Source organism: Seriola lalandi, unplaced genomic scaffold (genome assembly GCF_002814215.2).
Source record: "Seriola lalandi dorsalis isolate HSWRI2012SDOR001 ecotype SW California unplaced genomic scaffold, Sedor1 jcf7180002054892, whole genome shotgun sequence".
In the NCBI taxonomy this organism is placed as follows: Eukaryota; Metazoa; Chordata; class Actinopteri; order Carangiformes; family Carangidae; genus Seriola; species Seriola lalandi.
The window spans coordinates 152,782-180,095 of NW_019525444.1; the positions used below are offsets into that span (position 1 = coordinate 152,782).

General features: G+C 43.1%; 2 protein-coding genes across 5 annotated transcripts; one reads left to right on the forward strand and one right to left on the reverse strand.

The window, feature by feature from the left end:
- Window positions 1-421: 421 nt before the first annotated feature.
- Window positions 422-4,231, forward strand: aarsd1 (alanyl-tRNA synthetase domain containing 1). Its single transcript, XM_023429297.2, has 12 exons — window positions 422-567; window positions 1,018-1,146; window positions 1,317-1,476; window positions 1,574-1,631; window positions 1,716-1,872; window positions 1,988-2,104; window positions 2,276-2,406; window positions 2,495-2,561; window positions 2,741-2,832; window positions 2,986-3,040; window positions 3,122-3,216; window positions 3,305-4,231. The coding sequence occupies exons 1-12, from the start codon at window positions 529-531 to the stop codon at window positions 3,441-3,443; spliced, it is 1,239 nt and encodes a 412-aa protein (XP_023285065.1). The 5' UTR covers window positions 422-528; the 3' UTR covers window positions 3,444-4,231.
- LOC111672025 (myoferlin-like) lies at window positions 3,889-27,297 on the reverse strand. Of its 4 annotated transcripts, XM_087180123.1 has the most exons (55): window positions 27,083-27,297; window positions 26,200-26,255; window positions 25,731-25,822; window positions 21,071-21,179; window positions 20,869-20,962; window positions 20,600-20,766; window positions 20,066-20,194; window positions 19,837-19,899; window positions 19,688-19,738; window positions 19,561-19,591; window positions 19,091-19,206; window positions 18,841-18,967; window positions 18,629-18,732; window positions 18,449-18,517; window positions 18,280-18,323; window positions 17,577-17,659; window positions 17,374-17,412; window positions 16,948-17,072; window positions 16,711-16,824; window positions 16,268-16,445; window positions 16,028-16,152; window positions 15,730-15,839; window positions 15,332-15,524; window positions 14,917-15,072; window positions 14,640-14,771; window positions 14,260-14,423; window positions 13,516-13,630; window positions 13,296-13,398; window positions 12,939-13,081; window positions 12,604-12,774; window positions 12,287-12,380; window positions 12,060-12,137; window positions 11,760-11,941; window positions 11,393-11,551; window positions 11,139-11,240; window positions 10,838-10,999; window positions 10,577-10,742; window positions 10,418-10,494; window positions 10,174-10,234; window positions 9,081-9,088; window positions 8,883-8,981; window positions 8,624-8,752; window positions 8,288-8,443; window positions 8,097-8,188; window positions 7,830-8,000; window positions 7,573-7,721; window positions 7,132-7,271; window positions 6,941-7,029; window positions 6,760-6,855; window positions 6,386-6,527; window positions 6,161-6,260; window positions 5,865-6,058; window positions 5,372-5,481; window positions 5,118-5,265; window positions 3,889-4,960 (listed from the first exon to the last, which is right to left on the reverse strand). In XM_087180123.1, the coding sequence occupies exons 1-55, from the start codon at window positions 27,168-27,170 to the stop codon at window positions 4,922-4,924; spliced, it is 6,234 nt and encodes a 2,077-aa protein (XP_087036249.1). In that variant the 5' UTR covers window positions 27,171-27,297; the 3' UTR covers window positions 3,889-4,921. The 4 variants fall into 4 exon arrangements, with proteins under 4 accessions (XP_087036249.1, XP_023285060.1, XP_087036248.1 ...); XM_023429292.2 differs by lacking the exon at window positions 10,174-10,234 and having other exon boundaries at window positions 9,081-9,092; XM_087180122.1 differs by lacking the exons at window positions 10,174-10,234; window positions 17,374-17,412 and having other exon boundaries at window positions 9,081-9,092.
- Between the last annotated feature and the right edge of the window lie 17 nt (window positions 27,298-27,314).

Sequence of the window (27,314 nt, forward strand, 5' to 3'; positions counted from 1 at the left end):
GAAATGCTTTAAATGCTCATGATACATCAGCAGATTATATTTCATTTATATAACAGCAAGTCATGGTTAATGATGTTTTAAACCACTTTTGTAGATGGTGATGGTTTGATGTACCCCAGGTTTGATCATTTTATATACACTGTATTTTGTAGTAGCTTGTGTAATAAGTTCTAGCAGGTGTTCATATTACATATTAATACATGTCTTGCATGTTTTATGTTGCACGTTGTCCTAAAACAAAATTATATCTCTGAACAATAAAAGTATAAACAATAAAGTTCTCAATCTCTGACATTCCTTTTACATAGCATTTACGTGATTTTTAAAAGAAAGAAAGAAAGAAAGAAAGAAAGAAAGAAAGAAAGAAAGAAAAGAAAGAAAGAAAAGTCGAAGACGCCCAAAGTCGGTGTAACTAAGTTTGGACTCTCTTGCTACCCGTACTAAGCTGACAGCTGTACTGTAGTCAGTTGTATCTGGTGTTGACTCGTGTTGCTTACAGGCACAGTTTTTCCTCTAAAACACTGCACAATGGCTTTTCAGTGTCAACGGGACTGCTATGTGAAAGAGGTATGACACTGTTTTCAGACAGTTCACCAGCGATAAACTGTTTCGTAATATGCAAAAAACCTGGCGAAGTTTAACATTGCTTCTCTGCAGAAGTGGTTAGCATGTTTGCTAATGACACTGTACTCAAAGCACCAGCCGGCTAGCACTGTAGCTAACTGTACTTGTAATTCACTAAACTGTAGATTTGGGATTTATTAAGGTTACTATGATGTGATAACCGCATTGTATCTGCTTATATTGTTGATGTGATTTTAAGCTCAGTGTAAATGTAGCCGGTAAGGCAGTTTCTTATGGTTTAAAAGCATTAATGCAAATTCACACGTTGTTGTTGATCGATTTCTGTGCACAACCCAGACCTTCATAAAACGGTGAAATCTCACACCCACTTCCACCAGCCCCACTCTTCCTATAAGGTGTAAGTTTTCATTTCATGTTTCATTTCCCCTGTAGTTTGTTACCTCTGTAGTGTCCTGCAGCCCAGCTGAATTAAAGCACGAAGTCAGTGGAAAGAAAGAAACTCTCAAGGGGTTCAATGTCAAGCTCCAAGACACCATCTTGTTTCCCGAGGGAGGTGGACAAGTAAGCAGTTTTTCCTCCCAAAATATTAATAATAATCTATTTCAATTTCTACAAGAAGCAAATCGTATGAGCAAAAGTTTCTTGTTGCTCCTTTGTATCACAAGTCATGGAAAGCCATACTACACAGTATTATTCTTAAACTTGACGTGTAATGATGTGTCTTCCTTCAGCCAGACGACCACGGGCTGATCGGAGATGTCCCAGTTTTGAGGGTGACAAGGCAGGGACCAGCAGCCGTACACTTTGTGAGTTCACCCCTGGAGGTGGGTCAGGAGGTGCAGGTGAAGGTGGACTGGGAGAGGAGGTTTGATCACATGCAGCAACACTCAGGTAAGGACCACTAAACAGATAAGCTCAGGGACTGATTGTGATCATATATTATTACACAGTTGTTCTAAGCTACATTTGTTTTCTTCCTGACTCTTAGGTCAACATTTGATCACAGCACTGGCAGATACAATGTTTGGATACAAGACCACATCTTGGTACTTCACCTCTGCACAGATTCCTTTTTCTGTAAATATTAAATACCTGTGGGTTCACCTGTCTTCTATATTTTTATAATTCAGGGACCTGGGGCGTCAGAGAAGCACCATTGAGCTGGACATTCCCTGTGTGAAGCCTGCTCAGCTCCAGGCCCTGGAGGAAGCCATTAATGAGAGGATCAGAGCTCATGTTCCTGTCACTGTTCAGCTTCTCTCTATAGATGACCCTGCAGTGGAAAAGGTACGCGTATTATACTCACTGCTGCTAAAACAGTCCTCTTACTCTGCAATCAATGGCTCAAAAGTCAAGGTTTTGAAAGGAAAAATGAAATGAAATGCATGTTTGTGTGCGACAGGTGAGGAGTCGAGGGCTGCCAGAGGACCATGCAGGGCCGATTCGGATCATTGATATCGAGGGCGTCGATGCCAACATGTGCTGTGGGACCCATGTGTCTAACCTCAGTCACTTACAGGTACGACTTCATGCAGACATGCTAATACACAAACATTTGGATGAGTAACTTTTGGATAATTTTTAATGCTTCTGAAGTTGTGAAATTGTATACATGTTATTTTACATATGTTCATGTCATATTTGTAACATTGGGAATTGCGTGCTTCATTTTGCTTTATCTGAATTTTAGGTAATAAAGCTTCTGGGAACTGAGAAAGGAAAGAAAAACAAAACCAACCTGATCTTCCTAGCAGGAAACAGGGTACTGAAGTACGCAGAGAAAAGCTACAGCACAGAGCGCTCACTGGTGTCTCTTCTGAAGTAAGTTCAAAGTATAAATGATCAATATAAATGATTAAACTAATTCAGCAAGTTTGACGTGAAAAAAATCCTTGTTGTTGTTCAACAGAACGGGCCCTGATGAGCATGTTGAGGCAGTTGACAAGCTGCAGAAGTCTGTTAAACTTCTACAGAAAGTAAGAGACTCTCTTCCATCAGTGGAGCATGAGAATTTATGTTGTAATTCCTGCTAGTTGCCAGAAGAGGTCATTAATTATAGAGAGCTCATTTTTAAATTTTAAATCTCTTCCATTTGGCAAATACTGAATCACGTTGCAGATAGATTCCCTAACCATCATGAAAATGTCTTTGGCAGACTAACCTGAGCCTGCTACGAGACATGGCTGTCCTCATCGCGCAGAACTTTAAGAACAATCCCCAGAGAAGCAACTTCTTCAGCTTGCACAAGTAAGAAATTCCCAAGAGATTCCTCGTTTGTAGGTACAGCACTATACAGTGTCCCCATGTCAAACGTTTTAAAAATGCACAGCAATGACTCAGACTTCATCAGGTCTGAAGCACAACCATCAAGTTCAGGTGTTTTTCTTTTTCTCTCTATAGAAAAGAGGGTGACAACGAGTTCATGAATATCATTGCCAATGAAATAAACACAGAGGTAAGATCTCAGCCCGACTGTTTAGGTCTTGGTATTTGCAGTTAAATATTTTTGTTAAGCTTTGTTTTCTTCTGCTCTTAGGAAACTTTGGTTTTCCTCACTGTTGGAGAAGAAAAGGGACCTGGTTTGTTTCTACTGGCTGGACCCAGTGGACCAGTGGCTGAGACAGGACCACAGTAAGAGACACCACCATACATTTATTTAGCTTCCACTGTTAAAAATGTTGATGCGGGTTGACACTGCATGCTTCCCTGTGCTCTCCAGGGTGTTAGATATGCTCCAAGGGAAGGGGGCAGGGAAGAACGGACGTTTCCAGGGCAAAGCCAACAGCCTGGCTCGGAGAGGAGAGGTGGAGGCGTTCCTGCAGCGGCACTGCAAACATCACACCTCAGAGGAAGAATAAACTCAGCAACAGCTCAGTACTAATATTTTATATTTGCTAAAGGAAACGATACGTTTAGAAACCAATGAGGACTTGAGGTCTTAAATATCCATATTTTGTGGTAAACACTAAAGAACATGTAAGAAATAAATTGTTCATATGAACATGTATATAAATAGACTTTGGTACATGTGCTGTACATATCTGAATGTTAAATGTCATGTACTGTTTTTATTAATCGAAAACATCCAGTTAAACCTTTTTTCATCATAGTTTCACTCATTTTTTCCCTGTTTTTTTATTTTACAAATAGGAACTAAATTACTGTAAGTGCCTGGCTCAAGGGCACAACAACCTGCCATTTAGACACACAATGAAAAATTCTTAATAAAAATCACCCTTTCAGAGTCGTGCTGCTCATACTGCGCTTTCAGACACATTTTCCCCATTGATAAACAGACACCTGTTTCTTGAATATTGTTTAATATATTATACATATTATGTATTAAGACAAAAGACAGACAGACTGTTGGTAACTTAAAATCCTCCTGTGGTTGTATTTGGCAGGATTACACTGAGTGATAAAGAAGGAAACCCTTGTACATTGTAACACTAACTGATTGAACTGTCAAATAATATAGTGAAACTGTAGTTGTGTGTCACCTCACTTCCATACAGTGTGCATAAATATTACAAACATCTTACATTATTGTGCAATCCAGTACAACATAACCACTAAATACCACTAAAAACTGAATCAATACTTTTTGCCCACAGTGTCCCTAACAAATAAAACTTGTGATATCAGATTGCAGTGTACAGGGAGTCCTATTTTTCTGGTCACTCAGTGTGTGTGTGTGATAAAAGCAGTGGGTTGGAAACAAATCACAGATGTGCAGTTCCTCATGTGTTGTTCACAAGTCTGTCACAGTTTAGTGTTGATGACAAAGTGTTCATGGTAAAATACAGTGATATAGTGCAAAAGTGCAAGCACCCCTTCCCCCATTTATAAAATACTAAACGCAGTAAGAAAACTAAAATAACCGCCTCGTGGTTGTGTTCCTCCGCCGACCGGCCAAGATGCAGGAAATATAGTCCCAATGTCCTGCTCCTGAGTGAAATGAATAATGGCCAGAAGTGTTGGATATAAAATGTCACGTTTGTGTTAAATTGTGTTAATAATTAGTGTATGAATTTGTGAGTTATGTCAGGGTCACAGTGACCTTTGACCTCCAAGTTCTAATCAGTTCATCCTTTCGTCCAAGTGGATGTTTGTGCCACAAGAAATTCCTTCAAGGCGTTACTAAGATATCGGGTTCATGAGAATGGGACAGACAATGTGAAAACCTAATGCCTGTGGAAGTTGCCGGCCCGGAGACATTAAAAAAAAAAAAAAAAAAGATGTTGAGATGGTTTGGTGCTAGTTGTGATCAGGAGTGTGATCCGGAAGACATTTGTATTGTCCTTTAGAGTTCCACTGCTCCTCCCCCATTGTCTCGTTATCTTAGAGGGTTCACAATCTTCATTGAGATGTAGTTCTGAAAGAGGAAAACCAACAATCAAATTACTGCGTACACAAACACACACACACACACACACCTTCACAATTTTCACCTGCCCCACAAGTTCAAATTCTTCAGTGAACGTAATGATTTCAGAAGATATGACTAATGTTATTCAGCCGTCCGTCCTTACCGGTAAAGAGTACAACAGGATGGCGAGGAAGAGAACCACTATGAGGAGGAGGATGAGTCCGATGAAGAGGCACCTGAACCTTCTCCACACAATGAACTTCATGGTCTTACATGGGTTGGTGAACCAGAAGAAGGACGTGTCCGGGCGTCTGGTGGTTAGGGAGAATGAAAGAAAAGTGTGGATACATTTTCAGAGGTTCAATCTGCACAATAATCTGTGCAATACGTTTCACAGTCATTCCGCTGAGTTCTTACTTGGGAGGGTCCAGTTTTGGGTTCATGTTGGGCTCGTCCCTGCCTTTTCCTGCAGGTTTCCCGTCTGCATCTGCTTCACTTACAATCTCCAGTGTCATCTCCACTTTGCCCTACAGACACAGGACAAGCAGACACACTGAGCACGACGCGACAACAAGGACCTCTGACACTTTCACAAGATTCAAAAGCAGCAGCAGAATCTATTGATCAGGTGTCTGTGAGCAACTTTTAAATGTTTTATTGAGAAAGAATGAATATGAAATTCAGCTTTTGGTGCTAAAACTCAGGGAAGGGAAACGTCCTTATTTCAGAAAAGACAACTGCAGTTTTCCTCTGTTGTTCTCAGTCACCTTTAGCAGACTGGAGCAGGAGGAACTCCAACCCTGTTATCACTCATTCATTTGCTCTATAGTTCAGGTTTGAACAAGGCAGTTTACCTAAAAAAAAAAAAAAAGCATCCATCTATCTCTGTTTACTTTCTATTCATACTTACGCCCAGGACGCTCTGCCCGTCCTTTTCAATGGAACAGGGCCACCAGCCTCTGACTGACTGCTGTGCAAACAGAGACTTGGCGTGCTCTGTCTTGTGTGGGGCTCCGATTTCCACAGCATCCATCATGGCCAGAGAACACTTCTCTGGGGTCTTCGCAGGAGCAACCAGGTCACGTAAATCCAGCTCCAGCGCACCTGGGATCACAGAGCACGGTGGTCACGTTTTGTCATTTCTCTTGGTTAATCAAACAAAAAAAGTTATGTTTTCTTGGTTCCACTTTAAACTAAGTGTCTTACCAAGGTAATCATCCAATGAGAATTTGTCATTATCCCATATTTGAACAATCAACTTGGGGGGAATCCTGAACTCTGATTTGTCAAGACTCCAAAAGTGTTCCTGTTGAAACAAGAACACGTGAAAACATGATTCACATTAGCAATTTCAAAAATACTGTCATTTTTAAAAAAAAATTTAAAATGGTTTTATTTTAACTATGAGCTAAAAGTCCAGACAAGCCTCACCTTCTTGGACACGAGGCAGAGCTGTTCAGCCGGCAGGTAGTCGAAGTCAAAGATGAACCTCCAGTTAAAGTTGCCATCTCCGTCCAGAGACCTGTAGTGGACATCGGTCTTCTGCTTGTCCTCCTCCATGCCTGGCATCCAGCTGGCACAGGGAGCAACAGGGAGATTATTCATCGCCCTGTGCTTTTCCACAGTAACCTTCTACTGTACAGTTTTGCTTCAAAAGGTCAATCAGGATCATGTTCAAAATCACCATATTAAAACAGCTAAAACAGGATTTTAGAAATGATTGTAATGACAAAAATGTCATTTTCAAAGCTTAACTGCAGAGATAGATGTGACACCAGTGTTAGCTTTAATGCTAACAAGCGTACCCTTTGACATAGATGTCACTCATGTGTTCTCCGGTGATGCTCGTCTCGTCTAAAGTCACGTCTGTGGTGTTCCAGATGACGGCGCGCAGGAAATACCTGAACATTCAAACACAGGGGATGTTAGCTCACTGGCGTCCGGTGTGACCCGTGACCAAGAGCTGAAGAGCCGCGCAGAACTCACTTCTTAGCCTTGCGTGGTGTGATGTCAAAGGGAGGTCCGGGGACGCCAATGCTTTTGGGGAAAACATCCACCCACATCTGAAGCCTTCCCTGAATCAACGCAATGTACAGGTTTACACAGAACGGCTGCATAAGAAGTGTACACGGATATATATTGTGTAGACACGGTATGTGTAAGTGGAGACATCTCACCTGAGAGAGATTAGGCTGGAAGCTGCTGTAAAGCGTCCTGCTCTCCACATGTTCAGGGACTAATCCCTGTTTTCTGAGCACGTGCAGACTGAGTCGCTCTCGGGCCGGACCCAAGTGTTGATGAATTTCCTTGTTGTTCTCTGGATGTGAAAACATTTTGCACCTTAATTAGACTTATTATACTAGTGATATCAGATGTGGGCAAAAAGAAAAGAAAGAAAAAGATTCACTCTCACTAACCAACAGTCAAATCAAAGTTAGACTCCATCACACTCATTTTGTTACACAGTGAGAAAACGATGTGTGAGCCAGGAGATGTTTGATCCCATAAACGTATAATCAACATTTTACCTCATTTAAATGTTCATTTATGTGGAAATGTAACTTGGCACTGAAGCTTGAGGAAAAATACTTCTGATTAAATGAAACCATCGACATTACCGAACTGAGCCAGCGTGTAGTCTTTGCCATTGAAGGTGAGCGAGTTGCCGTTGTCTTCCGTCCTGGGTTTGGACAGGCCTTTTAGACGGGCCAGGTTCTCCAGGATCTGAGTTGGCTTCAGCTGGTCCCTCCATTGGTTAATACCAGAACTAAGATGGCAAAAGAGAGATGTTGAGAGAGACTGATCATCACTGTATGTTTTTTCCTCATTTCCCTCTCAGCCTTAAGATTGCCCCTCGCCCGTGGAGTTTCCTTACGTGCAGTATGTTTGCGGCAGGCCACAGTACGAGTTATATCTGGACAGGAAGCGGTTCTCCAGGTCGATCACCGTCTCGCCGACCTTCTCGTCACGGGTCAGGAGATCATAGTCATAGACAGAGATTTTCAGGTCCTTGTCCTGGGGCAGGAAACACGTCATCTCAAACATCCTAGACAAACCAAAAGAGTGTTTGAGAGGCGAGGAGGTCCAATAGGCTTCCCATTTATATTATCTACGGTCTATATAATTTCTCTATGAATGTTACCTTCCAAACACGGGGCTGATGGTGTTGGGTAAGTAATGGTCTCTGTCTTCAATCGTATTCTTCCCCAGTGATATCTTTATGTATGGGTCACACTGAGCGGGAGAGAGGAGACAAGTTTAAGTAGCAGGTGCAGACTGGTGGGTGTTGAAATATACTGCTTTTATCGCAGGTAACGGATTATTCATTCTCACTCTGCCATTATTGTCTTTGGGCTGCAGATCTACGGCTCGCACCACGTAAATCCTGACCAGACACTCCTGAGGTCCACTGTCTGGCAGCTCTCTGAACTGCCGGGGAGGAGGAGCAACACCTGGGTCGTCTGGCAGAGGGTACACCTTGAATGAACCCTGCAGGTAGGGAACACACACAAATTGGATTTTGCTTTTCGTGACCCCTTAAAGAATCGGACTTGGTCCTGAGCCGAGGAGAACTCTTTATGGCTTTACATTCAATTAACAAAAAGATATAATAAAAAAAAATCTCTGACACAGTTTTTGGTAGCAGGCTAAAAGTGTTAGTGTTCCTACCTTGAACTCTCCAACCACTGTGGGGTCACTGTCCCCATTTTCATTCTTGCCCCGCTGCAGTTTGAAGGTGTTGCAGAAATCCGTCAACCCTTTGAATTCTGGGACGTCCTCCAGTTCGCACTCATACACCTGAAAAATGCAGAGTCACATTCAGGTCATAAAGAAGCATCTTGTGTTGGTCACTATTCACACACTCATGGCTAACAACACAGAAGTGAATCAATACTGTGGGAAGTGGTGAAGAATTAAACCAACTGACTTTGAGGGTGTCGTATCCTTTCTTGAGGTAAGGGCCACATTTCTCCTGGTCTCCGGTTGAAGCGTAGAATTTGCTCCACCAGTCAATTGTTTCCTTTTCCTGATGATTGAATTGCACAATGTAAATATCCATACATACACATCTCTTCTTAGCCTATAATAATCTGAAATCTCACTCATAATTCTTGTGAACTCTCACCTTCTCTGCTTGCTTTGAACAAAGAAGATGCGATGTGACACAAAACGGAGGTCAGTTGTACGAACACATACATCAGAAACAAATGCAAAAAAACACATACATACAGCACACAAGCTGCAAAAGTGAAACAGTGAATTATGGTGAAGGAAAGGTTGATAAAAAAAGATCAACAAGTGACAGTAAATCTGTGAAACAAGGGCGTAACAATGGGCAGTGCGAGGCGGGCAGCTGTAGTAATGCTGCAGGCCTGCAGGGGGCTCCCTACATAACACAACCTGTCCCTTCATGTGCAACAGGGCACCAGCGGTTTTGTGGCATTCTTCAAGGATCTCCAGCTCCAGCAGCAGCATGAACATGAACAATGGAAATGAAAGAAAAGTAGAACTTCCAAATATGGTTCATGGGCGGGTTAGGGTTATGATAATGGGCGTGGTTTGCGGGAGGTGTGGTTTTTAGAGTCTGCAAGGCTGCAGCTGGACCTGTCTCCTATTCTTGCCTGCCATGAATTTGATTTGGCCTCAAATTATGACCAATGGAGTTTTTATTGCATTTTGATTTCAGTAATCCTAAATTAGAGTGAGACTTCTCTTGTCACTCAATGTGACAGAGTTCTTGTCTGGCACTTCGGAGACTTTGGTTTGGCCGAAACAACGTTTTCAGTCTGGGATTGTTTGACATTTGACAAGCTAAGCTAACCCTGGGCTAACCGACAACTGGCTGTAGCTTCACATTTAGCAACCACAACGCTAATAAGCCTTCTTCCAAAAAATGACAACAGTGTTTCCAGACACACTGATGGAAAAATCAACTTATACTTGTGTGAGATGCCTGAGTGACTAATTTGTGCCCTTTAACATGTTACGCCCCTGCTGTGAAAGAAATTAATAAAATGTGCTCATTAAATTAGTGACAATTAATTAATTAAGTACAATCACAGTTGATATGACAATTCCCACATACATTAATTGTGTGTGTCATTGTGTTATTATGAGACATTTGCCAAGCTTGATGCAGTGGATTAAATGATCTCAGCCCTCCAAGTTTCATTGGTGCCCACACTTGTGAATTAGAAAGCTGTAACAGGTAATCATACATACAAAGTGGGAGGTAGGAGAGGCCATTTTGTTGACAGCAGCTGACATGCTGTACATGAACTGTAAGCCAGAGTAATAACGTTTGTCAAATTTGACTCGAGAGTCAAATTCTGCCCTTCTTAGTGAACAGAGGCAACTTAATGTGATTTTAGAAGGAGCAATAAACAAAGAGCAATAAGCAAAGTTACTTGTTAATATCTACATCGATTAGTGGTTGGTAGTGGTAGGAAGTGGTGAGTTTACCTGAGCTTCTAGCAGTGGTCTCGACTCCTCCATGTTAATAGAGACATGTTTGGAGGGGGAAGCCATCATCAGAGCCACTGTCAACGACGAGAGGGAAACGTTAAGAGCGAAGCTTTTTGTGTCTCTGCGTTAAACGGTTTTCTTTCTATGCCTCCTTACTTTTAGAGGACATGGCTCCCTCTGCAGTGATGATGTATGGGTCACATCTGAACTCCTCCAGAGAAGTGATGGTGCACTGACCCACCACGGGCTTCCTGCCAAATGGACGGTGGTCGATCACCTTCAGCACAATGGGAGGTGTGTACATCTCATCCTTTGGAAGGAGCTGGACGGAGAGTGTGGAGAAAATGGCAGAAAATAATAAAAACACCATCTGGGACACACACACACACACAGTAGCTGGTTTAACCCTGCCATTACCACTTTGACGAAGAGGACGGAGCTGGGGAAGTTAGGGCTCTTCTTCATGTTCTTGATGACGGCTGACTCCACCCTCTGCCCCCCGCACTCCACCACCAGGCTGGGTGAAGACACTGAGGCCAGCTGGTATGGTTTCATGTTCCTCAGACCCCACACCAGAATCTGGACACACACACACACACACACACACACACACACACACACACACACACACACACACACACAGAGGAGCATTTAGAAGACATGACACTTCATCACTACATCAGTTCACAGTGAGAGCATTAAAAAGGTTGTGTGTTACCTCCACAGCAGTGAGCTGCACCACAGGTCGGATGCCCTGTGGCACCATGTAGAGGTTCTCCGCTCTCTTTGGGGGAACCAGAGGAAGATCTGACTGACCCGACTACAGAGACAAGAGAGTATGGATTACCCCTTATGTTTTTGTTTCGCCCAGCAATTTTAAGTTTAATCACATTGGAAGAACAACTGTATGAGAACCATAGTCTTGTTTTAAATACTGGAAATTGCCTATTCTCCTTTACTTTTATTGCAAACCTTGTCTTGAAGGATGAGTTCAGCAGCCAGCAGGGCCTCCCCTGCCTTCTGTCCCTTCTGGATGATGGTATGCCACAGAAGTTTAGGTGTTTGATCTATGCTCGGATTCAGTTTCACCATTGGGATGCAAACACTGCGGCCCAGCAGCTCGTCCTTCCCCTGCACAGACAAGAACGTGGCACAAATATATCTTGAAATTTCCAAGATTATATAATAAGGAGTGCAAAGTTATAATGTAGAGAATTCAAACAAGAGATGTAACAGAAAAAAAGGTCTCTTTTGAACAACAAAGAGTCAGCTTAAGGTGTAAAATATTATATTAATGAAGCACTGAAACAACATGGATTGGTTGTATTAAACAACCCACCACTTGGTCGTGGTCGTAGAACTCCACCACAACATCGGGGGGGCGGTGAACGACATTCTGGGGGTCTCCATAAATCTCCACATCATTGAAAATCAGAGTTTGGTCCCAGGTTGGGTTCAGTGTTGCTCGCAGCTTCTCTGTTGTCTTACTAACATGCAGGAAGGAGACGTGTGCGTACGGATCTGTGAAGGAAAAAAATAAAAGATGGTTGGAATAGCTATCTTTCTGCATGACATTCATTTCATTTCATCGACAGACTAGATATTGTTATTAGAAACTAAGTATTTAATTATATTGTACCAGAGAAACTATCTTTGTCCATGGAAGTCAAGCTCCGCGCCTGATAGACGTACACACGGAGATGGTACAAAAACGACCCTGCGGAGAGGAGGAAGGAAATAGAAAACAAGCTCACATGTGCACTTTGTGTATCAAAACGTACATTTACATGTTTAAAGCATATAATTCATGCTTATGTATGGAAGAGCGTGTTCGTTCGTGCGTTCACTGGTACACGTGTCACTCACTGTCGAAGGAGCAGGACACGGTGGGCGTGTTGGCACCAAACAGCTTGGTGGCGTCGGCCTTCGAGCCTTTCTCTTTCTCCTCGGTATCAACACCCTGCAGAGTAAACCAACAGACGTCTCAGAGCTTCTACGTGTCCCTGAGTCACACGCTGCCTAATAAAAACACGTCATGGTTCTGTGACTGCGTTTAATACATAAGTAAATATTTGGTGAGTCAGTGAGCTCAGATCTGGCTCATACTTTTATGGCATCACTTGTTACTTATATGAGGACAGATACTCGACGCCTCTCTCGCTGGCCGCGGTCCACATACTCACCAATGCACCTTCCAGCTGAAAGATGGCAGACGCTCCGAGCCTGTCCTCTGGTCCCATCTTCCGCCTCCAGCGCCTCCGACGAAACGTATCCGATGAACGCTCCTTCCTGTGGAACTTCCAGCCAATCAGAGACGAGAATTCCCATCCCTCGGGGTCACCTCGATCCCGCCTCTGCGTGTAAAGATAAACATGTCATTCAGACTGTTATAATCTGTTATAAGTGATGATCTATCACTCATCATGGCACCACCGGGGGATTTAAAAAGAACATATATGGCATCAAGCTTTGACTGATGCTACACGACACAGTGCTGCTCCTACTGTCCCATGCTCACCTCCACAGCTGCTCCTGTGGGCAGTGCAGCTCTCTTGCGAGGCCTAACCAGCCGCCTCCTGCGGTGGATGTGGTACACCTTCTCTGCAGCGACCCAGGACCGAGGCTTGTCGTCTGGAGGAATGGTCACTCCGTACTCCCAGCCTGTAGAGTACATGCACACGGTCACACAATCAGTTTTCCTTTTTTTTTTATGGTTTAAATTCTATCTTACGAGTTTATTTTATTATGAATGTTCCCCTGATCTGACAAGGAGACCAGAGTGAGTCCCTTTAAAATGATCTACACACACTTGGAGGTAAACAGCTTGAAAATAAAGCTGCTTGTTAGCTTTTAGCAGCTAGGTGCACGTCTTCACCTTGATCATCCACGGCTCGGTTGTCATCCACAGTCCACTCGTCCTCCCAGGTCCAGCCTGGAGGACAGTCAAACTCTCCAGGCTTACAGCTCTTTTCTCCATTCTGCACAACACAAAATGTCTTGCTGTTAGCTGCACATATTAACTTTTGGGCGAGTGCATGATATTTTGAAAGCCATGCTGCACATCATTTGAGTATGAGCGTGCTTGCTGCTCTCACCACGTCGGTGAACGGCTCGGAGGCGGCCTTCCACTCTCCGCCGGGGAAGCGAGTCTCATTTTGGAACACCTCGTCCATGAACTCGGTGTGTCCTGCGTCGGCCTCCGTCAGCAAACTGAAACACAACGTAAAACATACCTATGTAATATCTGTGCATAAAATATAGAAAAGCTACTTAAAGCAAGTAAGAACAAACTTTGTCGCTCCTCCAACATCAAAAACAACACCCCGGACTGTGTTTACATGATGGGAGTAACCCCAGCTAAAATTTCCATTCATATCAATCAGTCAAGGTGCTTCTTGATCTTTAACAAGGTGTGTGTGTCTTCCTCTTCATGCTCAAGACAATTTTACTTTTCACAATCTGTAATGTCTCCATTATATTATATAGATATGTATGAAGCGGCAGATGTACTGATGATATTGTTCTGAAAAACCAACTAATTACACATGTACATTTGGAGTCGGGACTGAAGTGCAGGGAGAGAGTCGAGGGGATAGATTCAAAGTTTGATGTAAATAACCTCCAACTCACTGGAACAGGCTGGTACTCGTCATTAAATCACTTCCTGTGGCATGAGAGGAATGTAAACGGCAGAGAGCAGAGTGTGTGTGTGTGTGTGTGTGTGTGTGCTTAGTGGGGAAAAATATACACTTAAATCACAAGGTCTTCATCGTGGTCGAATGTTTTGTGTTTCAGAGGAGGAGGAGAGACACCAAATCATCATCTCCAGTTACACTCACGCTTTCTCTGGGTCAATGAACCAGTCCTCCTCCCACTCCCATCCTCTGGGGGGCATGAAGTACTCTTGCTTCAGCTTCAGTTTGCCCGTCACGTCAGAGTATTTGTGGCGCCCCACCAGGCCTGTGGTCCCCCACTTCCCAAACACCTGGGCCTGGTTCTCATACTGTAAACGCAACGGACAACATGTTTAGATTTAGATGTTGATTTCACTGACCGGTAAAAACATTTATAAGATCAATAAATATCAGCAACAGCAACTTCAGGGATTCAAAATATCCGTGTGAGTTTAACAAAAATGTTTTCCTGCAAAACTTTGAGAAAACAGACAAACATATAAACATCAGAGCTACCGCAGTTACTGTTGCTTGGAGTAACGTACCAGCTCGGCAAACACGCTGAAGGTGCCCTCCGCGAAGGAGTTGAACTTTTTCTCATGTGCAGACAGACCCAGCCACATGTTGACTCTAATCTGGACCGGCACCTTCAAGCCCTTGGCCTTGTCCATGGGGTACTGAGGGAAGAATCACATGAGCAGTATAGTTTCAGAGATATTAAAAGTCCAGCACCGTATCTTTTCTCCTACAACAAACAGTAAAAGTTCCCTAACACCAAGTTTTCTGATCTTTTCTTTATTTCTTCGCCCCGCAGACGTTTACCTGTAGAAAGACGGTCTGTGTCTTGCCGCAGTGTCGACCGCACGCCTGCTCACTGTATGTGGAGAACAGGATTTGGTGTGCGGGGATGCGACTGTAGGCCACTCTCTTCTCACCCCGCAGCATCCAGATGATCACGTCAGGCATGCTGTTCTGGGGCTAGACGGCGTGAAGATAAGAACGTTATGGATCATTATGGAGCATTATGGGTAAATGATCTATGAGGTGATGATAAACATGTTATCCATAGATTATGATCCTGTCTGGACCAATCAGTAAAAATACAAGAATGTTGAAGCTGAGAAGTTTTTGTCTGAGCGCATGACACAAGCACCAGCGAACACATCAGCTCCATCCACCTGCAAATTATCATCTCTAAAACTAAAGATCAAAATACTTCATCTTGCTGTGTTTGTACCTCCTCAGCCAAAAGTTTCAGTTTTTCTGCCCAGGACTCGATGTCAGGCAGAGTGTCTCGGATCTCTGTGGCCTCCTCTCTCATGTGTCGGGCTCCTTCCATGATGGTGGTCAAAGCGCTGTCCCGCAGCTTTTTGATCTGGATGTCCAGAGATGTCAGGTTGGAGCGACCCTCCAGCTCTGGTGTTGGGAAGCTGTGAACAATGCATAAACTGAGATTATACTAAATAAAAACCCTTCAGCTCTGAATCTTTATGGGATTACTGCTTATGATATTTCTAAACACATTTCCGGCCCTTTTGCTGGTTTCATCTGATGTGTCATTACAATAAAACGTTGCGCACACAGCATGAATGATCTTTTGGGATTTTTTTTAGCAACAGCATGTCCGATATTTACCTTTCTATGTCTTCAATCAGCTGATTGAGCAACTTCAGCCACACCTCTACAAGTTGGTTGTCGGAGACTTTACCCGCGAGGGCAGTTTTAAATGCCTCCAGGTTGGATTGCTGCATCAACAACAAAACAGGGATGAGGATTACACTCCCATCTGAAACAGATTCTCATGGTGGCACATGTGCACACGCATACCGAACAATTTCATTACAGTATGATTTAAATGCTGTAAACCTGCAAGCAATAAATCATAAACTCAAACTGCCATTTTGAGGATTACAGAGGATAGTGCAGTATTTACCAGGTGGTGAGTAATGTAGAAGATGATGTTGACAGAGTCCAGGCGGTGGCTGATGTCCTCCCAGAATGAAGTAACCACCACCACTGGCTTAGTGTCTGCCCAGGGCAGGTAGTAGTAGTGGTTACCTGGAAAGATTGCACACCAATCAAGAAATCCCCATGACAACAAAGCAGGTTTTACATGTGTCTTTAAGACGTGAACACATGAAGCATCGCATGAGACAATGGCTTCGTCACTCACCATCGAATACGGCACAGCTGTACTGAGTGGTGGAGGCCAGTGGTTTGCAGGTGGTGTCCAGTTTGTTGCCGTAGTTACCGATGCTGACCTCAAACTGGATTGGTTCTCCGGGTTCCTGAATCATGGAGGCGCTGTGGAAGACCGCACACAGACAGTACTTCCTCCTCCTCTGGTATTTCTGATGTAGAGACGAAAACAAAAAAAGAGGGAAAGGAAAAAAGAAGGAGAAAATACTTTTAAAATTTTTGTAGGACTCCATGTACAGACTTTTTAGGGATCATAAAGATTTTGCAGAACACATCCAGCCATCCAATGTCTGCAATCCATTACCAGTTACACTGAACACTTAACCCTCACTTAGTTCACGTGTCATTGTGAAGTAAAACCACACTGCTGTCAGACTCAACCACACCTGTCACCCAGTGGATAAACAGTTACAGCACCTGTGCCACCAGGATGTCATCGCTGTGGATACCGTCTACCGTTTTGTCTACTTTTCCCTCTAGTTTAGTGGCCAGCTCGACCAGGATCCTGCCCCTGTACGCCACTCCTTCTCCCTGCGCGGTGACACATCGACAACACATTGATGTGAAATAGTGACATTAAAGAGAATGTAGGACACAGATAAAAGGGGAAGAGGAGGTTTAAGATACAGGAAAAAATCATGTCTACATCACTACCTTGCCAAAGTTGAGATCCGCATAGGGGTCTGGCAGCCCACTGAACTCTCTGGGGCTGCCATACAGGTTGACATAGCAGGGCCCAAAGACAGGCAGGAAGCCCACCTCAGACTTCCCCGTGTTAGCTGGAGGGAGAAGGAAACCAAAGTTAACCTCTTCATGAACAGACTGGAGCAAATCAAAAGGCAAAGCTTTAATGTTAGTAGGTCAGTGCTGCTGTGTTTGAGGCGGTGGTGAGAGACAGACTGAGGTGGAAGCAGTGAAACATTGCTGGGACAAGGCACAACGAACAAACACTTAAATCCTTAACGTTAAAATAAAGCGTAGCACAGCTTTTATATGCAATGTGCACACGCAGAACTAAACAGAGTGCACGGCACACGTCACATCTCATGCAACACAGAGCAAAAAAGAGCAGTGGTGAACCTTCATACGACGGCATTTCCCCATATCCCGCACGTTCCTCTATTACCAGGAGAAAAAGGACAATTCAAGCACCATTTAAAAATTGATCCAAACAGGCACACCAGAGTGACAAAAGTTTTTTGTCCATATAGTAATGCAACAACAAATATCTTAGGTGAGATACAAAGACAAAATAAAAATCCCAAAAATGTAAATAATAATACCTTCTATCTCTCCACCAGAGGAGGCTATCTTGGCCAGGTTCAGGTATGTGGTGCCAATAGCATCGTTTCCTGTCAAACGATCCCTGCAATCACACACGGGGAACTTTTAAACTCACACTGCATTCATGGGATTCCCCGTTAAACAACGTGAACATTTCACAGCGTTGGTGCACTGCTCTGCCTTTTCACTACCTCCACGAAGGAAGTACATGGAACAGAAGAACAATGTCTCTCTCTGGTTGTTTATGTCGAAAGGTTTTAGTTTTCAAATGGGAATTAGTTGGCTCTTGTATCCAGCGTTGTGTGTTTTTCAGCACCTTCTGAGGGGTACGCTGTTTTTCTAACCTTTCCTCTGGCACTTATTTCCCTGCAGCCTTCCTGCACCGGAGTTATCTGACTGTTCATTCGCTCAGAAACACACAATGATGTAAATCAGCTGATGGACGGTGCCAACAGGATCCCAGGGCATGTTATTGAGGGGAAGGGAGGGGCCTGGCACAGCCTGAGTCATATGCTGCTTCATTATTCTCATGTGGTTGGTGACGGGGCATGGACACGGACAAACACACTACAGCTGACCACACTCGCATAAATATTGAGCTACGCTTTCTCAACCCCAAACAGAGAATGAAATAACAATCTCGTCACATTCCTGAATTTATGAACAGAACCTGAAACTGAATCTCTGAGACGTTTGACTTACCAATCAAAGACTGTGAGTTTGACAGACTCGCACATGGAGGGGAACTACAGAAAATAACAAGAAACAGGTTAAACAGAGTATGACTGACAATCCATGTATGATCTCCATTACTTTTCTTAGATTTGCACTTCAGCAGAATAATGTTTTTATCCTGAGGCCGACTCCTTACCTTGACTTGGAGGTGCAGCACTTGGTTCCACTCAGGGTTTGCATTTTTTTCAATGATCTGAGTGCACAGCTGGAGAGACAGAAAAAAACCAAACCTCAGCTTTTCTTCTTCTATAAACAACAATATGAAATCCAGCTTCCTTACATTTAACACTGCAACTAAAAAATGATCAGGACAAACCTTCCTGCCTGCAAAGCGAGCCTCTAAGAAAGGATCCACCAGGTTCTTCTTGTTTTCATCTCCTCCAAAAATTCCTTTAACGCTCTGGATGAATGCATCATCCACTGAAATGAGAAAACATTGAAGGAATTGGTCAATTATCAATCATTATTGATGGTAATATATAGTGTGGTTTTTTCATGTTGTATTTGTGTTACAAATACTCGTCTTACTCTGAGGAATGTCCTCAGCTCTGAACACCTTCACCGACAGGGTGGCCCATCGCAGAGTGACACCAGCCGGCAGCAGCAGGTTACTCTCTATGTCGTCCTGGTCGTCATTATACTCCCTGTTCTCCACCTGCAGCGCGGGCACATGGAAAGAAACAGAAACGAGTCCATGAGAGCGAGCGAGGGGGCGAAGCCGCTTTATTTACATGCGGAAAGAGGAAGCAGCCGGTGAAAGTCGGCACGCCTGTCGTACCGGAGGCTCGTCTCCAGCCCCCACCACAAAGAGGCTGACTTTGAGGTAGCCTCTTGCCCCAGAACTGGAGTCATCTGGGTCGTTGAGCAGGAGCCACTTCCTCATGACACAGTGGGCTGCAATACAGACGGCACAATCAGGAAGATGCACAAAGAGTCATAATGAGGAACACCTTTGACACAGATGTAGTCATGTGACCCAGTGCTAAAATAGTGATTATAGTCACTTTAATAATGAATAAAAAATATGTCATGCAAATAGATAAGTAATAAGTTAAGTATAGTATAAGTAAAGTAATAAGTAATACAGAAGTTTCATGTTAATCACGTTAGAAAAAACTACAAATATCAACTACATGTAACACCATAATAACCCTGTCACATTTTGGCTTGTACAAGTCAGACAAGCAGCCCTGTCTGTGCAAATGTAAATGACACACAAATCTAGTTTGTGGTTTGTGGCGAGCTTACCTGGTTCATCATACACATAACCAACGTCCAGCTGTGTGAGAGAACGAAACGAGATGAGCCAAACTCGTAAGAACATTAACCACGCTTTTTACATATTAACAATTTACAAGGAAGAAAGACCGAGCACCTTAAATTCCCCCATCAGACTGTCCGCCCTGAGTGAATAGGAATCATACACCTGCAGGGACGAGCACAACAATACAATAGTTTATATATTTATACACATGGACAGAGGATAGGACGTCAGGAATGACACGAACCACGAAGAATGCTTACCCGGAAACTAAAGCTCTGATCAAACAGATCTGACGGAAGCATGTGGACATTGTAGAAGAACATCTGCAAAAACACGAAATATAGTTAAAATGAAGACATAAAGAAGTAATATATTGAAAGTAGACAGTGTGTAGTTTCAGTGTAGTGGACGATTTCCCCTAAAAAAAACATTGTATTCCATCTCAACTCTGTATCATATAGTGTCAGTGTGAGTGTGAAGTGACGGTACCTCATCAAAGAAGGGGTTGTTTCCCCTCTTGATCCTCGTCCTGTGGGTCTGTCCACACACGTTGACCTTCACCACTGGTTTGATGTTATTCCCCGGCAACTGCCGGGCCTCGATGATCCGCACACGGATCTGAAAGACGCACAGTATCAACGTGTCAGTGCGGATGAACGCACCTGAAACTGACCCAAAATTTTAATTTGACATAATCTTCTAGATGCAACTAATTCATGCCAGGATCATAACAATAACAATAACAATAACAATACTTATTTCAGTTTTTTTCCATCTGTTTTATTGCAAGCCTTGGAAACGTCCCGACCATTTTAAAAATGCCAAAGGATTACCAAGACAAAAGCAGTCTATCAGAGAACCTGCAGTAACTGCAGCGTTTGTAATGAACGCAACAGATTGTGTTTACGAGCTTCTTAATCTAAACCACAAGCAGCTATTTCAGAGTTATTGCATTGCAATCAAGCACTTAAAGCCAGAGCATATTAATTAGAGTTATTGTTGATAACTGTGTGGCACACTGACCTGGAAGTCCTGCGGTTTATTGACCAGTCGGTGGCGGTTTTGTCCCCTGGCCAGCCGCTGGCGCAGGTTAACAGCCTGACCGGTGGGCGAGCGCCCCCCTGCAGAGCCACTTTGGCCCCCATCTGGTACGGTCTCATCACCCTCTTCACCGCCGCCGCCACCACCACCTAATTACCAGAAAGACAAGATAAGCATGATATCACGCCTCTAATCACATTTAATGCTCCCAGTAAATCCTGTATGTATCATAAAGATTTACATAAACATACCAGCATCCACTGTAGCATCTCCCGCTTGAGGGTCATTGGGGTTTGGTATAGCACCTGCTGGAGGATCGTAGGCAATCGCAAGGTTGATTGTGGCCTGGGAGGAAATGATTGGCAGGTTTATTCATTCATTCATTTAATTAAAATGAACACAATCTTCCTCTTGCTTATATTTTCTAATTCATATTGACAGAGAGAAACTTACTCCAATACTCTGCCCACTTTCATTGACCAGCGACATATTCTTGGATGGTAAAGATCTCACTTGACCTGTGGCGAGGTCTCTCAAAGAGATTTTGGTGGATCCAATGAATCTGTGAGGAAACACACAGCAGGGAAACATCAAATACAGAAATAGATTCATATCAATTGAATCTGTGATTTTACACGTGTATAACATACGTGTGAATCTCACCTCTCAGTTTAACTCACTAGAACAAGAATCAACATGGATTTCTACAGGACTACTTTGACACCACTGATTATCTCAGTTTGATCAATTGCAACAGTTTTCTGACATGACTGTAGAGAATGATTGTAAATCTAATAGCCACAGAAAATACTAGTTTCTCATTTGGACACTTCAAACCTGAAACACACACTCAGTTTCCAGTTTATTAGTTATACACAGCTAAGACTAGTTCAACATTATGGCCATTATTTGGAGGCTGCAGTTTGTGCTGCAGTTCGATTATATTGCGAGGGTGTTTCTATCATTTAGTCGACCCTTATTGATATAAATAAGGTGGACAAAATATCAGAAACACTTCTCAGGCTGCCGTTCTAGTCAGTAACAAATGTACAGACCACACAGAGATTGTGTGATCAAGTCACATTCAAAAAAAAGAAAAAGAAAAGAGGGACATATAGGTCGCCACCCAGAGCTAACAAACCCTGCCTGCTCAGACAAACAAACACACCTCATGAGGCAGCACACAGTCATCACGGCACAGAAGCTACCAACCAGCAGGTTCACAGTGTGTTTAGTTCATCTGTGACCGGCTGCACTGACGAAGTGACGTGAACAAACTCTTGCCTTCCTTTAGATTTGGGAATCGTTTGAAATGCGGGCTATGAAGAGTAGAACCGGGACGATTCTATTCTTCCACGCCGTCATATAACGATACGGTGAACCTGAAAAGTTAAGACACACAGTGACTTCGTAAAATCTACGGTATTACCACCTGGAATTAGAAAAAATAACTATTAACTCTTCAAAATTGGCTCCTAAAAAAATCACTGGAACACGTTGATACTAAAAACTTCATTCCCACCATGTGTGGAAATTATAACAGTTTTTCCATGGAATTATTTGCCTCTGCAAATGAGTCAAACACTTTCTGCGTGCGACGTCGACGACAACATTTCCTGAAGTAATCATTAACACTCGAGGGATTAAAGTGGAAAAAGAAACTGCCTAGTTCATCAAATGGCTGTCAAGAAAAAGGCTGTGAGAACGAGATACAGATAAGCTTGATCTAGTATTAAGAGCAGCAACGTTACAGTCACATTCCTCTGATAACTCCTTTGATAACTCAAGGGAACAAAATTAAACTGAATGTGGGAAAGTGCCTGACTATGTGAGATCTGACAAATGTATAATACACTCTTCTTTCCTTGCAGTGTCACTTCAACTACACTGAAGGAGTTTGTTGTTGCTGTTTGTTTATGTGGCGGATTGTTTCTGCCTTGGTGTGCAGCCAAAAACTACACGGCCTAATGTGCAGCGTGTTTATGCCTCAGACGCTTACGAGTAAGTACAAGCGCAACAACGCATCATTAGAGCCGAGAAGAAATAAATCTTAAAAAGTCACCGCTAAAGCCTTAGAAGCCTGGATAGTTGACACATATCTTTGGGTGTTTTTATACTGTAGTTATAATGAAACGTAGAGCGTCATATGAAATGAGTCATTGTTTGGGTGGAGTAACGGTCCTGCAGGAATGTTCAGTGCACAGCGGATGCATACATTGAAGAAGTGTTAGATCAGTGTCTCAGCACTGAGCAAAATGTTAAAACACATTTTACACATCATTTTAATAGTGCTACCGACAGCTGCACGCCAGGTTAACGCCATCTGAGGTCACTACACAAATAGCTGGACGGAACTTATCATGAGAGGAGGCAGGATGGAGTGTTATTCTTTTGGCAGCAATCGCAGCGCTACATCAGGAAGGAGGCTGACACTGGGCTTCTCCGGGGATTCAGTGACTCTATAAACCTGGTATGTTTCCTCAGACCTGACTCACAATCACCACAATGCTTATGTGCAGTTTTTCAGATGGCATCTTCAAAACAATGTGAGAGAGCGGCTTCAGGTAAGTTTGGTTGGTTGGACTGTGGATGGAGTTTTACATTACCTGCCGACAACTGTTTCTGACTCCAAACTGTTTAACATTTCAAAATACCTTTTTTAGTTTGGTAAGGAGGGTGGTTGCACATGGGGCTTCTGACATATGTGAGTTTTGCATCTGCTTTGTTTTCAGCATGACTATATTGATTGATCATGATGTGAGCATTCAAATATGAAAAGAGATTAAGTCGAACAGTATCAAAGACACTGGCCTGAACATCTACAGTCGCAGCTACAACCCGTACTCTGCATGTTGTGAACAGATTAGAGAAGGCATGCTCGGACTGTTGATTTCCCCCATTGTTTCCACGTCAACACGCAGTGGACGGACCAAAACAGACGTCGTAACCATTGTCAAGCTCTGATGAGCTGGATGCAGATGCAGTTGTTTCCCTCTGTCAGGATGTTAAAGCCTTCTACAGACAGTGCTGCTCTTTGTCCCCAGACTTGTAGTCACACAAAAACAGATTTTAACCGTCTGACCTCTTTGCATCAGCCCAGGGGTAATATTCACCTATCCGTGAAGGAGGAAGGAGTGAACGTCCTTGGCTGGGTTTCAGTTCAAAAAGTTAACACCCTCCGCTCTGTCAACATTCATTTCCTTTCACAGATCTGTAAGGATGGATGGATGTGATGATACAGCTCATCCTCACATCTGTGGGAGGGGTGTGGAAATCAGTGATTCCGTGACGGTTCCCTGATTATTGCTGTTATGTTACATTTATCAAGTTTCGACTTTTCAGCTCTGCAAAGTTATAAAACCCAGAAATATGTTTTCACAAACACGTGAGGGGAAAGTGAGGGAAATATTTGGACACACTGATGTTTGACCCACATTTCTACCTTCCAAATGTATCTGTGCAGAGAAGTCAGGAAGAAGCCGTTATTTATTATCATTTCAGTGTGACCATAACTCTTCCTTAGATTTATAGTCTGCAGCCGTGTCAGACAACTTTACAGTCAACACCGTATCTGGAAAAATAAAGTTCCTTAACAGAGGCATGCAAAGAAAGTGCACAAAAATGAGCAGGCCTCAGACCACAGGTTTCAACTGAGTTTCATGAAGGTTCATTTTCAACCATGAACTAGTTTTAATAAATTGCCTGCCTCCATACTTTTGACTGTACTGTATTCATTTTTAGCCGTGCCTGCTGTGTGTCTATCCATCTGTCCACCACTTTGGTCCAGACTCAGAAATCAAGGTCCCCAAAGGAGAAATTCTAATGTCTGGGCTCAGTGTAGTTATAAGTTTTACTCTAAATCCTTAGTTTGTACTGAAACTAGACTTTGTCCTACAGTTTTCTGATTCCTGTCTGATATCATCACACACACACCCCCTCCCCCACTTTTGTTGCCACGACAGCAGGGATTACCCATAACAACAGCCAAAAAAACCATTTGAGAAAGAGAGAAGTCCTGCTCTGCTCCCTCTGTGCAGATCTTGAGGGAGCGTGTCAGACGGGCCGGCCCAGTGGAAAACTTTACTCAATTTAACATGGACTCATGTTGCTGGAAAAAGCTCCTCCCTCAGTTATGACTGTCCCGTTCACTGGGGAAACTTTTACTCGGCAAAGCACATGAACAGAATCAAACATATAGTTGTTTGACATTTTACATTATTTCATAAGAAAGAACTGCTTCTATGTGCTTTACTCTCTCACCACACACGGGACTTTGATCGCAGTAATTAGTGATGTCGCGGAAACATTCTTTGCGGTTGATCTTGATTGGTCCCATATGTGACTCCAGCTTTATTTGGAAGCACCAGCCTCGAGCTGTGAGTGACTTAGAAACATTTAGTATTTTCAGCACTTCTCTCAGTATTAAAAGCAGCGCCTACATCCTGTACCTACAGCAGTTTACTCCTCTGCAACTGGTAAAGTAACTGCCACACAAGTACAGTATTTTCCCTGTTCCCAGTCACACAGTGCGATGCAAATCCCAGCAAGAGAGAAGACAAACAACAATTCATCCATCCATTGTTGCCCAATCGTCATCAGACATCCCACACAGCCCGGCAAGTCTCAGCATGGCAAAGAGGGTGTGAGGGGGAAGAGTGAGCCAACTACATAACTCAAACACTGGGGTTACTATGAAACTATGCTTCTTAAGTTTCCCTGTATATTATTAGTCAGTCAGTGTTTCTAACAATGTGAACCTAACCAGTGGGCCTGTAGCATGTGCAAAAAAACAACAACTATTTATCTGCCAAGGCACTTGGCAGATAAATAGGGTTTTCAGATAAACCTTGGTTTAATTGACGGCTCGTGTTATACTGCCTGTGTTGTGGCCAACTGGAAAAGACGCACACCTCCTATTGCTGGCTAACCTGCAGCCTCACTGAACAGACCTATTTCCTAGAAAGTCTTCATTCAGACAAGAGGACGATCTCGCTGCGATTCAGTAAGGTGAGGCACACAGCTTCTCTTTCACCTCTGCCATCCCTCTCTGTTGCACAACACATAAAGACACAGTTAACAAGGGGCTCGATCTCAGGAGCGGCACTGCACTTACTTGTCTTTCCCAATGGTCTCATAGTCTTTCACAATCACGTCTATGTAGGAGCTGGAGTCCAGTGCAGTGCCCTTCAGATCAAACTCAAGCACCTGCAAGACAAGATGAGGGACACACAGTCCATCGACTGAATGTATCAAATGCTGATTTACCTACTCAGCCAGTAACATGCAAAACACCATCAATAACTATATCAGACTCGTAGACTAATCTAATCATTAACACATTTGCATAATCAGTTGACATGCTAAATGCATACAGTGTGGTCACGTGATGTTTGCACCGGAGTGTTTACATCGTGTCATGTCTACTACTGTATGTAAAGGGAGCATATCAAGTCCTGCTTTCTTCAGCAGCTTATCTAAACTACCTTTGATTAAATGTCAAAGTGTGTGTGTGTGTGTGTGTGTGTGTGTGTGTGTGTGTGTATGTGTGTCTGTGTGTGTGTGTGTGTGTTTTGGCGAGTTACCTCATTCCATACAGGATTCAGCTCACTGTCAATTGATTTTGTTTTCTTCTTCTCATCTGAAAGGAAAGTGAAATATTCTTTTTGTGAATATTCATTAAAACATATTTACGGTTTCTTGTTTCCATTTGACACTAAAATACAACTTCAGCTTTTTCTTTAAAATAAAAATATTATATGGTTTCTCAACATTAGGACACACGTGGTACAACCAACCCAGGAATATACCTGAAATCCTTCTACCCCCTTGTTTGCCAACAATGTTAAGGAAAGTTATTGATAAGTGATTGCTGAATTAAATATTGATCTAGTCAAGCATGTTTCTGAGTGCCACAGGGTAAGAATGATATCAATGTCAATGGGCAACAGATCGTTCCTTTACATGTTAGCAGGGAAAGAGAAGCTGCCACACCTGTAGACACCAGGACAAACAAAACAGCTGAGGCCAACTAGAGCTGATTGCCACCCAACCGTTCCTTGTCTGATGCACACACTGTGACTGATATCATTTTAACTCAGTAGCTCAAGGCCAATTCTCCTATAGTCCTAACTTGTCGTTTCCCTTCATCACAGCTCATACCACCACATCTCATGGTTTGTTGCCAGCTGTCTTTGCATCTGGAATTGTTGTGACATGTTGGGAAAGTCTCCAGTGGTGCAACACTTAAAGTAAACGGACTGTTAGGCATCCAGTTAATGTGCGAGTAGCTGAAGAGGAGCACTACTTTATCATTTCTTTATTGCACACACATAAAAATCAGAGTGACGTCATGCTAAACAAAGTATATTCAATGAAGTGATATGAACTCACCATTTAGTTCCAAAGACAAAGTGATTTTACAAGCAGGTTAAAACTTTAGAAGACTTTTTTTGAAAAGACGCTTACCTTTAAAAATCACAGAGGTGATTGGATCAGGACTCCCGACCTTCTTTTTAGGCAGACCTTTGGCCGACTCCACAACAACACGCAACATGGCAACACCGGGTAAAAATAAAATAAAATAAAAGACTGAAATCAGTGACTCTGAGGAATTAAAAAAAAATTCAGCTTTAAAAAGTCTCCGCAGGACTGTCGCGCTTTTTTACATCCTCACTGCCCCATCACTGAGGCAGACAGA

What these genes read in the sequence shown, in the direction of transcription:
- aarsd1 (XM_023429297.2), top strand. Translation starts at nt 529, where the DNA reads ATGGCTTTTCAGTGTCAACGGGACTGCTATGTGAAAGAG. An exon ending in ATGACCCTGCAGTGGAAAAG is followed by an intron (nt 1,873 to 1,987) that starts GTACGCGTATTA and finishes TGTGTGCGACAG; the next exon opens with GTGAGGAGTCGAGGGCTGCC. An exon ending in AACTTCTTCAGCTTGCACAA is followed by an intron (nt 2,833 to 2,985) that starts GTAAGAAATTCC and finishes TTCTCTCTATAG; the next exon opens with AAAAGAGGGTGACAACGAGT.
- LOC111672025 (XM_087180123.1), bottom strand. Translation starts at nt 27,170, where the DNA reads ATGTTGCGTGTTGTTGTGGAGTCGGCCAAAGGTCTGCCTAAAAAGAAG. An exon ending in AACTCATCCTTCAAGACAAG is followed by an intron (nt 11,241 to 11,392) that starts GTTTGCAATAAA and finishes TTGTCTCTGTAG; the next exon opens with TCGGGTCAGTCAGATCTTCC. An exon ending in CTACACGCTGGCTCAGTTCG is followed by an intron (nt 7,272 to 7,572) that starts GTAATGTCGATG and finishes TTTCACATCCAG; the next exon opens with AGAACAACAAGGAAATTCAT.